This window comes from Frieseomelitta varia, unplaced genomic scaffold (assembly GCF_011392965.1).
Source record: "Frieseomelitta varia isolate USP_RPSP 00005682 unplaced genomic scaffold, Fvar_1.2 scaffold_1013, whole genome shotgun sequence".
NCBI lineage: Eukaryota > Metazoa > Arthropoda > Insecta > Hymenoptera > Apidae > Frieseomelitta > Frieseomelitta varia.
Window position 1 is genome coordinate 51,134 of NW_025108655.1, and position 12,446 is coordinate 63,579.

Here is a 12,446-nt window from a genome sequence, read left to right on the forward strand (position 1 = left end):
AAATTGAATTAGAGGAAAATTACTTTGTAATAAGTTTCAAAATTTATAATTATTACAATTTTAGAAGCATTTTAGACACGTTGAAAAAATAACTTTACCTATTGAATTCACGCCATCTTCCCTCATTAGAACAGACATTTAAAACTAAAAATTTCTTAAAGGACAGCGCTACTTGTGCTATTTTATATCTATCACTGAAATTCATAAATAAATAAAATGAAAGTGTCACTGCATCTTGTCCAAATTTTAAGCATTATTTAAAAGTAGAAAATTAGGATTAAGAACAATATAATTCCAATATTTTTTTAACTTTCTTTAGTTTCTGTATTAAAATTAATTTTTTCAGTGTCATGGATGCTCAATTTTCTTATTTCATTAAAATAATATATAATTTGTTCCGTTAGTGTAGTTAAAAAAATTCTTTATGTTTAACGATCTGAAACAGAGCTGGCTAACTAGCGGCCAGCGAGCCTTTGCCCCTACTTTCCTGATCGCTAGCGCTACCCCCTCCACTGCATCGATTTCTTCACTACATCGATCTCTCCACTACATTGAAATTTCCTCGCCGTACATGAGTCACACTCTCTCAGTCTGTTGATTTTTCTACCAAGTGGAGGGAGTAGTGCTAGCGATCAGGAAAGTAGGGGCAAGGGCTCACGGGCCGCTAGTTAGCCAGATCTGATCTAGAATATGCATGAATTTTTTTCCTTCATTTTTAGAAATTCATGGAAATGGTTCACAAAAATTTAATTATTATCTTTCAATTTGTCAAGCAAAGAACATTGCGGTTTTTCATGAAACAGCTATCAGATGTTAAATTTTATTCTGTCCTATTCATGGTAACATAAGTATTATATTACGCCAATTATATTCCATCAGGCGTTACGTACAAAAATATAAAACTTGAAATTATTAATTTTAGTGTGATAATTAAAAATTTGTTTTTAGTGAGCATAATATACAGTTGCCAATAGACTGTGGAGTTTTATGTATTTATAACGAATTTTAAAATGTCAAATTGCACAGAATATATAAAACATAGAAAAATACATAAAATATCTAAATTATAGCATTTTCCACAATATTTGCTATGTAAAATAATTTTTATTATCGTGATTTTACTTTTGTAATTAAATTCTACAATTATTCACAGTTCAATTATCAACTATTACCCCAAAATTTGTAATCTTTTTCTTATATCCTGTATAACAACGGAACAAACAACAAATTCTTGCCACTCGAGCTGGATAAAGAATGTCGAATATCGTGTCAGTGAAGAGAATACTTATATTGCTGGTTACTCGATCAAGAGGAAGATATTGTTCGTGATGAAACAGGATTTCGATACTAGAAACGAATTTAAGGCGTCTCTCGGTCACGGAACGTCGGTATATACTGTTGATAACGAGCCGAACTATGGGTCGTGGTTTCTCTTCTCGAAAGTTCGAAATTAGAACGACGTTTCTGACGATGTTCGATCGAATACCGATGGACAAACTCTTTTTACCGTTGCAGTCACGTAATAGTAGTCGCGTAATTAACGAGGTAACGACGAGCTCGAGACCAGGCAATACCCGTAAATCGAGAGTAAAATAATTTTCTGTACTTTGCTGATCGTGTAAAAAAAAATATATATATACACACACACACACACACACGTGTTACAAGCAAAGTAAACTTTTACGATTCGTAAGTAATATAGATAATGTTATTTACAATCTCGCACGTGAACCATCTCGTCCAATATGACGACGATACAACGTCGTGACTTTGATTCGGAAACAGCGGAAAAAATGAATATCCAAGACTATCCAATCGAGAACCTATTTAGGTCGAATATCGTTATCTTACGTAATCGTTTTGTCAATGGGTTGTGCCTCACCGTGGTCCGTCATTGTATAATATTTACACAGAGCCAATAATTTTGTATCGAGCTACGGGACACTCAACATCCCTAAAAACTTCTGCTGAAGTGGGATAAAAACGACTGGCGGCTGTTCCGAAATGTGAACAATAACGGAAATCTGCTCGAGCTTCGATCGCTGTCGGGTTTGCGGTAAATCGTAAAATACATCTCAATGCGCTGATAAGTTTTTCCTTCTAGTCGGTTAACAGCTGCACGGGCTGACCAGAATCGTTATGTAAGTATCGTATCTTGCCAATCGATTTTCACGACAACTGTTGAATTGGGTAAACCGCTGGACAAATTCTAAGGCATTTCCTCTCTCTCTCTCTTTTTATTTTCATTCTAGTAAAATAGCGTAGCGAGTTTAAAAAAAAAAAAATCAGAAATTTCGTGATAGGAGGCTTATTGGGTATCGAGACATTTTGATTTACGAAACACGCGCTTCGAAGGACAATCTTTACCGCACGAGTCTCGACGCTGGCAAACATACGCATGCCTGCATCGACGAGACACATAGAAATTTATCCCCTTATAATGATCGAGAACTCGCACACATTTACTGAACTGTGTCATATGTCTACGTATTTCGTTTCCAAAATAAACTTCAGTTGTTTAGAATATATATACTATGTATATAGTTATAATTCTATGTTAAGTGAGAATACATCTCTTTATGGTACACATTATAGTTTCGTTTCCCATAAACGAAAGCAGTTCTAATAGTTCAATTTCTCGATGCACCCATCGTCTGGTTCCAGAAAATCTCGAAGGTTCAGTTGGCATAACTAGCTCTTGACTCGCTATTTAATTGGGGTGAGGTTAAGCACAACAGCACGTTCTATCGAATTAAACACATGAAACTTAATGCATAAAGATTTGAATTTATTATTCATCAGTATCGGGGAAAGAAGATTTATTGTTTCACCATTTTCTTTTTTTAAATAACGTACTATAATTATAAAGCAAAAGAATAGAAAAATAACAGTAATATGAATTTAAAGAATAAGAGAAGGTAATTTTAAATGAGTGTTTTAAGTACAGTTGAATGGTGATTTGAAAGAGCACGAGACAGTGTATTGTCACCCTGAATAGTTGAAGCCTAAGTTCACGATCGAGTTCTAGTTTCACGAAAGTTCCTTCCGGTCCAGGAAAGTTCGTTAGAGATTTACGTTTCAGATTCGTGAAGGACAAGAGAATATTCAGTTGAGCGATTATTCTTGGCAGTCGAGGTTACTTTCGAACTTGCAAATTCCTTCGATTTTACCACCTTCCTTCCTTCGATTAGGTTGTGCAATGACACGCTATCGAACTTGAGATCGCCTTTTGTTGTAACACGTGACTGTTTAGGTATAATTAAGTGGTCGACTTTGTATAATGTTTCAAAGTACACGAATATATGTCGCGCAGCTTCGTGCCAGCATTCATTTATTAGGAATCGTATTCAGAAGATACATGTTCTATTACAAATTCGTACATTTTTCGTTCGTTTGTTTTGTATACGATTAAATTTAGAAAATAATTTTACAATAATTTACAAACAAGACTGATCGATTCACTCTTTGCGAATAAAAAATTTACATACTTCAAGCAAATGTAAAAAAGCATTCGGTCTTCGACGTAAATAAAGCGACCCTTCTTAAATCCTTACAAATAAAACAATAGATATAAAGATTAATACAAGTATAAAGTTATCTAATAAATACGAAATATACATAGACGTAATAAACGCTGGGAATACGCGATAAAACGAATGATCGAAATCCTTACTAGAGTATTCTGAATACGATTTCACGCCTTTGTTCTCAAGTTATTCGCTTTCTAAGGCGCTTGAAAATTCACAACGATTTTCACCATGATCTCGCCATGTGCGATTTCCATACAACGTCCATCGAAAACATTTGTGAGCAACCGACGATCTCGCTTCTACAGATTTCGATACGGCTGTTTCACCGTACGAACTTTTCAAAGTGATGTTTACAAACGATGTGTCATGAGAGAGCATTTGTTGGAACATTTGTTGAACGTTGTTCTCAACTGGAATTTTTATCTTCTCTCTCTCTCTTTTCTTTTTTTTAACCACTTCTCTTCTCGTTCCATTTTCACGAATTCTTTGCGAAGGATCTTCAAAGTCACACGACGTCTCGAGCACACGACCGTCTTCCTATTCAAGATGAAGACGATCGTCTCATAGTCGCACGTAAAACCATTGTAGCAACCAACACTGATCTTGCCCTCTGTCGGTCTCTTTGACGCAGTTCTTCACGGACGTTCCACATGCAAGTTCTTTAATCCGATCCATCTTGCTTTACGAACCTCGTTCTTTTACAGCGGAGTCCTTACAGCGTGCCCTGGGCCATTGTGACGAGAATGTCCAACGTCCAACGTCTAGCGAAACGTATCGATACCTTCTGATAAATTCTCGATAACCAGTCGGCCATTATTCCTTTCAACGGATTTTCTTTCGGTGTCGTGACGTTTTCATTATCGATCCTCCCGTTTGATTCGCGTGTATAACTAATCCTGGTTCTTCCTCGAGTCTCTTTATTTTCATCGGACGTATGAACCTTTGTATTCGCGATGCGAAGCATTACCTTCGTTCAAAATAATTCGGACACGTTCCCGTACATTCCTTTTGGTTCCTCGACACAATTTTCAGCAAAAAAGTGTTTAACCAAAGCACAAGATCTCTTGTTGAACCGTCTACATAGGGATACGGTATAATCAACGTTCAGAGAAATTCAATTCGATTAAAACGCTCCAATTTGATCCGAATTGGCGTTCGCCGATCCCAGTGAAGACTGGCAGACAGGTGATTGGAATGTACCGGTATCAGTTAATAACTTGTCGATATTGTTCACCGACGTCTGTCGCGATCAGTCTTCGAATTGATTTACCTACGAGCTCGCCAATTCCATTCGTGATCGGCCATCGATCGATATTGTTCGCTGACTTAACGCCTCCGATGCGCCTTTGCTCCTTCGACCGTGTCCACTGCGTTTACGAGAGAATTGGGCGAAGACGCGCAAAGTGAGGCCCGTTTCAATTTCGTTCACCATCAGAGTCCCTTACTCAACGTTCGGATTCAGTCTTCGATTCAATTCACTCGGCCTATTCTACCCTTCACCGAAACGAGTCCACCTTGTTCCCGTTTTCATCGCGCGTACGTCGGTTTTACGCTCGATACGTCCCTATCTCGCCCATGTCCAGCCCGTCGCGCATCTCCATCTCCATTTGAAGGTCACGGTGCTTGTCGGACCGATGAGGGACGGATTGAACGCCGACATCTCGATCGCGACTCCTCTCGCGAGCTGACGATCTCTCCTTCTCGCGGGGGAAATGATGGTACTGATGAGTCGCGTGGCCGTTCATTGGCAGGGTGGGGTAGGAAGATTGGCTACAGGACGACTGGTGTCTCGAGGGGAGAGGCGGAGGCGCGTGATGCTGTCCGGGTATGCCGTTCTGAAGCCTCGAGTCGTTCTGCGTTCTTTCCGAGGGGTTGTCGGTGTCGCGTGATGGCAGATGGGGCGGCGGCTGCGGTGTACGGCGTAAAGAGTGATTGGAATAATGTAGTCTGCCGCCGGTCGATGTGCAATTATCGCCGGTGACGCTCAGTGGCGTGGTGGTACCGTCCTCCATGGTGGCGGCGGGACGATGGCCGGACGTGCCGGAATTGGGCAGCGTTCCCGGACGGCGCATTTGACGTGCCGTCTCCCCGTCGATGTAGGTGAAGCCTTCAGCAAGAGTAGTGCTGCCATGCGGCAAGAACCAAACACCGCCGGTTCCAGGGCTCGCCGCCCGAAGTTCTAGCTACAGTTCCGTCACAGGTATAGGCTTAATGCCCGCCGCTATCTGCGAGTGTTGTTGCTGCTGCTGCTGCTGCTGCTGCTGCTGCAGTTGCTGCTGTTGAAGATGATGATGATGATGGTGAGAGGGGATCTGCTGCGACTGAGGTTGATGATGATGGTGATGGTGGGGGTGGGCGGATCTGACGATGTACTCGTCGTCGGAGAAGGTCTTTTGATACTCGTGCTCCTTGCGAGAGATCGCGCGATTCTTCCATTTGTAGTCCTTGAGGGCATCCCTCACGTGTCTACGACATCTGTAGTAGAGGATCACAGCCAGTCCCGTGAGCAATGCAAGACCGGCAGCGCAGAGAGTCGCTAGCAGCGCTTGCTTCCGGGGATCGGAAAAGGCGCAGCCTAGCTCGTCAGGTGTCATACCTTTGATAGGTTTTCCTTTCGATTCCTGCGGCTCCGCGCACAACACCGGACTGGAGTTCCTCGGGACAAGAACCTCGGCTAGCCAGAGCAGACTGCAATCGCAGACCAAGGGATTCTCGCTCAAGTCCAGCCGACGTAGCTCGTTCCAGGCCACCAGAGACTCGGAGAATCCGGTGAACGCGTTGTCACGCAGCATTAAGTGCCTCAAGTTAGGCAAACCGGCCAGGGAACCGTCCTCCATCGTAGTCAGCCGTTTATTACTGTTCAACACCAGCGTTTCTAAATTGGCGTTGTCCGAGAATGCTCCACGCTCGACGGTAGTTAACAATTTCGCCGCGGATATATCTAACTTTTTCAACTTGGACAGGCCTTGAAACGCCCCCGATCTCAAAGTGGTGAAGAAGTTCTGACCCAAGGTGAGTTCCTCGAGGCGAGGCAGAACGGCCAACTGTTTCGTCGGCACTTCTCGCAACTTGTTCCCGTCCAGTTCCAACGTACGTAGAGCGTTCAAACCGCGGAAAGCGCCGTCGCTGATGTCGTCTAAACCAGCGCCGGTGATGTCCAGCACGGTTAACTGCTCCAGACCTTTGAACGCGTCGTCCGGAAGCGAGGAGAACGCGTTCCAACCTATATGCAACTCGGCCAAGGCGTTCAACGGCGCCAGTGCCGGCGACGGTATGGTTCTCAATTGATTATCATCGAGATGCAAGACTCGGAGCGTTCCCAGTTTTTGAAAAGCGCCCGGCTCCACTTTCGATATACGATTCTTCCCAAGATCTAGTTCCTCCAATTTCGACAACGAGGCAAACAGACCGTTCTTTAGGCTCTCCAAGTAGTTGTCCCGCAGATTGAGCACCGTCAAAGACTTTAGACCTTGAAACGTCTTCTCGGTCAATGCCGAGATCTTGTTGTGTCTGAGATGAAGCTCCACCAGTTGCTTTTGCGCGTCGAAACTCCCGTTGGGAATGGTGAATAGGTGATTGCTCGATAGATCGACGTTCTTCAGATCCCCGTAGAACTGAAACGCTGCCGCGTCCACTATCTTTATCCGATTCTCCTTCAACACTATCCGCTGGATACTCGGGTTCAGGGCGATCGGTATGACGTCCAGATTGGCGCCTATGCAGGACACCACGAGGTTGTCGTCGTCGCAGATGCACCCGTTTGGACAGATCGCGGCCGTGCCAAGGGCGAACAGGGCAGCTAGAACGAGCAGATGGATCAATCCAGCCGATATGGTTGCACCGCGGCGTGGCATCTGAAATAATAAGCAAGAAATTCTTTATTACAAAGGTTCGTAACAAGATTTACCGCGAACCGTAATTTATATTAATGCTTAAAACTTTATTGTCAGATATAAATTCAGATGTTCCATTAGCTATTGTAAATTCGTGACTTAGCCGCTTCGACCAAAGTTATCTCTGCGTCAAGGAGATTTAGAACAGAGATGGAAATTAATTTTTAAATTGTCAAAACTTGAATTCGAAATTCTGAAAGTTTCGAAAAACTGGAACTTAAGTTCACGGAACTTAAAGTATTGATTTTATATCAGTGGACTTGAAGTATTGATATGATATCGTTTGTTGTTCATTTTAAAATTTATAATTTACATATTTTAATTTTGTGTTGAGCTCTTGATTGTGTATAAAACATACGTGCTTATATATGTTGAAAGAAATTTATTTCCTCTGATTTATGAACGTCTTTGTTATAAAATAATATTTTGTTAGTCGTAAATCGTAATTTATGTACGTAGTGCAAGAAATGCACAAAATATACAGAAATGTATAAGATATCAAAAGTAGAGTACTTTGGTGGAAACATTTCTTCTTCTTTAATTATATCATTGAAAATATGAAACCTAGAAAGAAGAATAACAGAACAGAATATTCACATACGATGGAAATTTTATTATTTTCTAGCAAAAAAATTCAATTTTCAAGTTTTAATACAAAAATAACTAATAAATTTCTAAAATTCATTTTTCGCGAGATATACATTCTCCATTATTCAAACATAAATCAAAGATGAATATATTTAAAGTCAACTTTTCAAAAGACGAAACATACTTTGTTGAAAATATTTTGTTTTATGCTTTCGACATATTTTTTTCATAATTCTATTCAACTGTATACGCCAATTACACTGCACGCATGATTATAACATCCATTGATCACGCGAGTGATCATCCTAGAATTCCAAGTAATTCATTTTGTCAGCACAAAATCATAGCTCGTCCAATTTGAAACGATGATTGCGCAACGCTCGGAAGAAACGTGAAAAATCCGTTTCGAAAGATTACAAATTTCTTGGAAAGGATGACGCGTGATACGAACAGAAGACCCAGAAGATTCGTTTGAAAGCTGGCTCGTTCCAACTCGCGCGATGAATGTTCCGTGAAATTAGGCTCTCGCTGTTCCACGTACGTGTGTATGTTAATCTGTGCGCAAAACGCGGAGAAAACGTGAGGAGAGGGCTTTGCTTTTAACCATGCGGCACGATTGCGACGTGTCAGCCGTATTAAAGGCTAAAAACGGCCACGTCATTAGGAAAGGATTATACACTCGCAATACCGAACTTAGCCGCGAGGTCACCGGCTCACTTGACTCCATTACTCATTTCCCATTTCAGCCGTATCACGAGATTTGGCCGCCATTTAATGAATCGAGGCCTTCGAACGTGCCCTGATATTATTTATTCGAGCACTTCTGCATACTTGCCCGGCAGCACGCACGTGTTTCGTGTGCAAATCCTTGCCAGCGTGTATGTTGAATAAATTGGCGGCACGCTCGCAGATACCGAGCACGATTAGGCAACATTGTAATTTCGTGAAAATATCGCTAAAACACTTTAACTAACCGTACTCCATCGACTTATTATCGCTTCTAATAAAGGCAATATGCAAACATTGTTGTTCCATGTTTTCTATTTATTTAACGACTGTTGATAATGTCATTTGATTGTTAACTGACATTGGTTAAATTTAAGGATCATTTTTACACTCAAGATGATACCATTTGATTAATAAAACATATAGTTGATTGATCTGTTGGTATTATCTGGTGTTACGTGAAAAGGCAAAGAAGAGATTCGAAATTTCTGACAGAAACGATGTTTCGACTGCAGATTAATAATTAAAAATTTCTCAGAAAGAAACATATAATTGATAAAAATTACAGAAAGAGTTAATTAATGAAACATTTGTCACTGACTTGACGATACAAATACATCGTAATATATATATAATTTAGTATAATAATACTTTACTATAATAATACAATTCAACGAGCTATTTCTATTTATTCTCCAAGAACAATTGGACCATATTTATAATAATAACTTAATTAAAATTTCTGCAGATTTGATATCACATTTGTAATACCAGTTGTGCCTCTGAATATTTTTAGCTGTTAGGTAAAGAATACGAAACAACGAGGAACATTTCAAATTAATTAATTTCAATACTGTTTTCATTCTACGTTACGAGAGCTAAAAAAGCTGGCACAGTAGCAGCAGCTACAAGTTAAGAGGAACTCGTTAATTTAGACATAGAGTATCTCTCTTCCGTCAAGAAAAAAAAAAAAGAAAAATATTACTTTCGTTGCTATTCCACCGGCATCCACTCGGCCTTTAAATAGAGTGCCAAATGAATTGGTTTTTAAGTCCGAGAGAAGCTCTTTCAACGGCCGACTTTTCGCATTCTAACACAATCGCCAAAGTTGCGGATCGAAACCCGGCAAGATGGACACAAGTTTTGATTACTTTAAGACGGCATGTAGGCAGCTATCTTCCTTTGAGATCAGTGTTAAATTCGATTTCCACTTGTTCACCGAGTTCACGTGAACGGGAGAAAGGCGCACGGCGGCAGGTCGATACAATTATAAACTCGGCAAAGAACGAGGGAAAGAAATTATGCAGCGTGTATGAAGAAAACGAAAGCGTTTCAGCTTCGTGGGAATTTCGTATTCCGGCCGACAGGTACTTTATTGTGCTCTGGTTATTAGGGACGCCGCACTGCTGAAGTTGTTTGGTAACGTTGACCATTTGGCGCTGGCAACTGATTGCGGACCATAACGAGTGACCAAACCGTACACAATAATTTGTCGTCTTCTTTTTCAACTTGTCGGTATGATATCACTGGATAGAAATTATTGAGAAGTAATAAATTTATTATTTGTTTTGCCTATTCTGTTTCACTTAAGTATACTTAAATAATATACTGAGAAAACATTGCAATTTTGGAACAAAAAATTCTTGACGTGCGTGGCACGTCATTCCAGGGCAAGAAGTTAAAGACATCGTTGCCATGTTAATCGCGCGAACAGCATGTTAATCAATCACAATGACGGTAATAATGGTGACGTTTAAGGGGGTAAAGTGTGAACTTTTGAAAAAAATCGATTTTTTTTTTTTGCATATTCTTAAAAGACATAATTTCAAAAATAAATCTCTGTAACCTTATGTGTGAACTACTAAAATTAACGAAATTATGATTGTTTGAAGAACGCGACTACCAGCGTCATTGTTACCGCAATACTAAACTTTAAAGGCATTTTTCTGGAAACTATGTTTTTTCAGAACGATGTCCATGATATCTCAAAATCTACCTCACCAATTGACTCAAAATTTTAAGTGCGCATTTAGTACATGTGTGACTATAGCCCCTATCAGAATCAATCAAAAAATTTTATTTTTTATATTTTTTTAGGCTTCCGAAGTTTAACAAAAACATGTAAAAATCGATAATCGAACTTCAAAGTATCGCCACTTTTTTAATTACGACTTTTTTCTTTTGTTTTGGTACTTGCTGTAGCCGAACTCATACTAATTAAGGAACATTCACGGTTTGTTATTTCCGACAAGCAGAATGGCCGGAATCATGGATCTTTTTTAAAAGCGACTATGTTTGAGAGTATGCAGTGCCGCTAATTTTAATTTTTTTTGTCCCAAAAATTTTCGAAACGTCGTTGAAATACATACAAATAAACCTTGTCAATTTGACTGCAAAAGGTATAACAGGTTCTTTGCAAAAAATTCCCTAACAAAGTTAAAAAAACACGCACCTCACACTAGAATATCACCTTAATGGCGACAAAGGGGGAGGCATTTATTGCGCTAATAAAAATGTATGACTGGGTCGAAATAGGGCAAGACCCTTCCGTTAGAAGCGGCTTTGCCAGCCTGACCTAATACGAATTATAATAGGATTAGCCGGAGATAACGGCACTGTTACTCGGTGTTGCGTGAGTTCACGAGCATATAATTATGATTGCGTTGAGATGCTAATGGCGTATTGTTTCGGTCACGGAAACAACGGGCAGTATTATTCCGGTGTGTTTGGTTAAATTATCTTATGTTAATCCGAAGTCATGTTCCAGGGATGATTTCAATTCAGGAGTCGTGCCTGTCGACGATCTGCCCGGGCGCGCGTGGAAAAGTATTATTTCTGCTGATAGTTTATCGGCGAAATACGCGTCAAGTTGCAGCTACGTTGTTGGGCACGTTATAATAAGTTACAGTAATCAAAGTAATGGAACTTGTTACGAAGGGAGATGAAAGAATTTTAATTAATATTTTCTAATACCGTTATATCGAGGAAAGTGATTCAACTTGAAAAACATATATTCCTGAGAAGAAATGAAACATTGCTTTTGAAAGGAATTAGATATTATTTTATTGATAAAAGAGTAGGGCACACTTCTCAAATATGCGTTTGTTCACAATGATAGTCAAGACAATGTTCGCAATAAGAAATAAGTATCATTGTTTCATGACATAAAAATTAGCGTATTGTTAAAATTATTAAACGATATATAAATCAACACCATCTCATTTAACATGTACTAAGATTACTATTACTGCTGCATTGTCTTCTAGTTTGTAATAATAATCGCAACTGGAATCTTCATTTAGTTCCATTTTCTACATAGCTAGCGCCAGCAATATTACGTAATTATTAATAATGAGATGCAAGAAGTTATACAAACTTGATATAATATCAAAGCATATATAATGGTTATACGACGAGCTTACAAAACAACCTGTTATATAACACGGTTTTATTATAATATATGCGCGTTATAGATGAAGTTTAATAGTCGATTTGTTATTATGGTTTATCATGTTTGATCCTCTTATTAATGCAAAATCATACGGTTGAATGTAAATTATTACGAATATCAAATCGGCAATTAATCGGAGGAAAAATAATAAGAGTGCACGGGGCTGTATGAATTCGCATTGTCGTTGTCACTGCTGGCAAACAACAGCAACGAACATTAATTCACGTTTCAAAATTACCATAAATACAATATGAAAGT

The 12,446-nt window shown here is 39.5% G+C and overlaps 2 protein-coding genes across 4 annotated transcripts in view; both read right to left on the reverse strand.

The window, feature by feature from the left end:
• Nucleotides 1-2,771: 2,771 nt before the first annotated feature.
• On the reverse strand, nt 2,772-5,602 carry LOC122535893. Its single transcript, XM_043667828.1, has one exon. It carries the CDS (start codon nt 5,600-5,602, stop codon nt 5,078-5,080), a length of 525 nt encoding a protein of 174 aa, XP_043523763.1. The 3' UTR covers nt 2,772-5,077.
• Nucleotides 5,603-5,713: 111 nt separating this feature from the next.
• The window catches only part of LOC122535662 (leucine-rich repeat-containing protein 4C-like), a 215,174-nt gene continuing 208,441 nt past the window's right edge, over nt 5,714-12,446 (reverse strand). For all 3 annotated transcript variants that reach the window (XM_043667431.1, XM_043667516.1, XM_043667587.1), the window contains one exon: nt 5,714-7,384. In XM_043667431.1, the coding sequence (XP_043523366.1) occupies nt 5,714-7,384 (1,671 nt within the window). The remainder of the gene's footprint in view (nt 7,385-12,446) is intronic.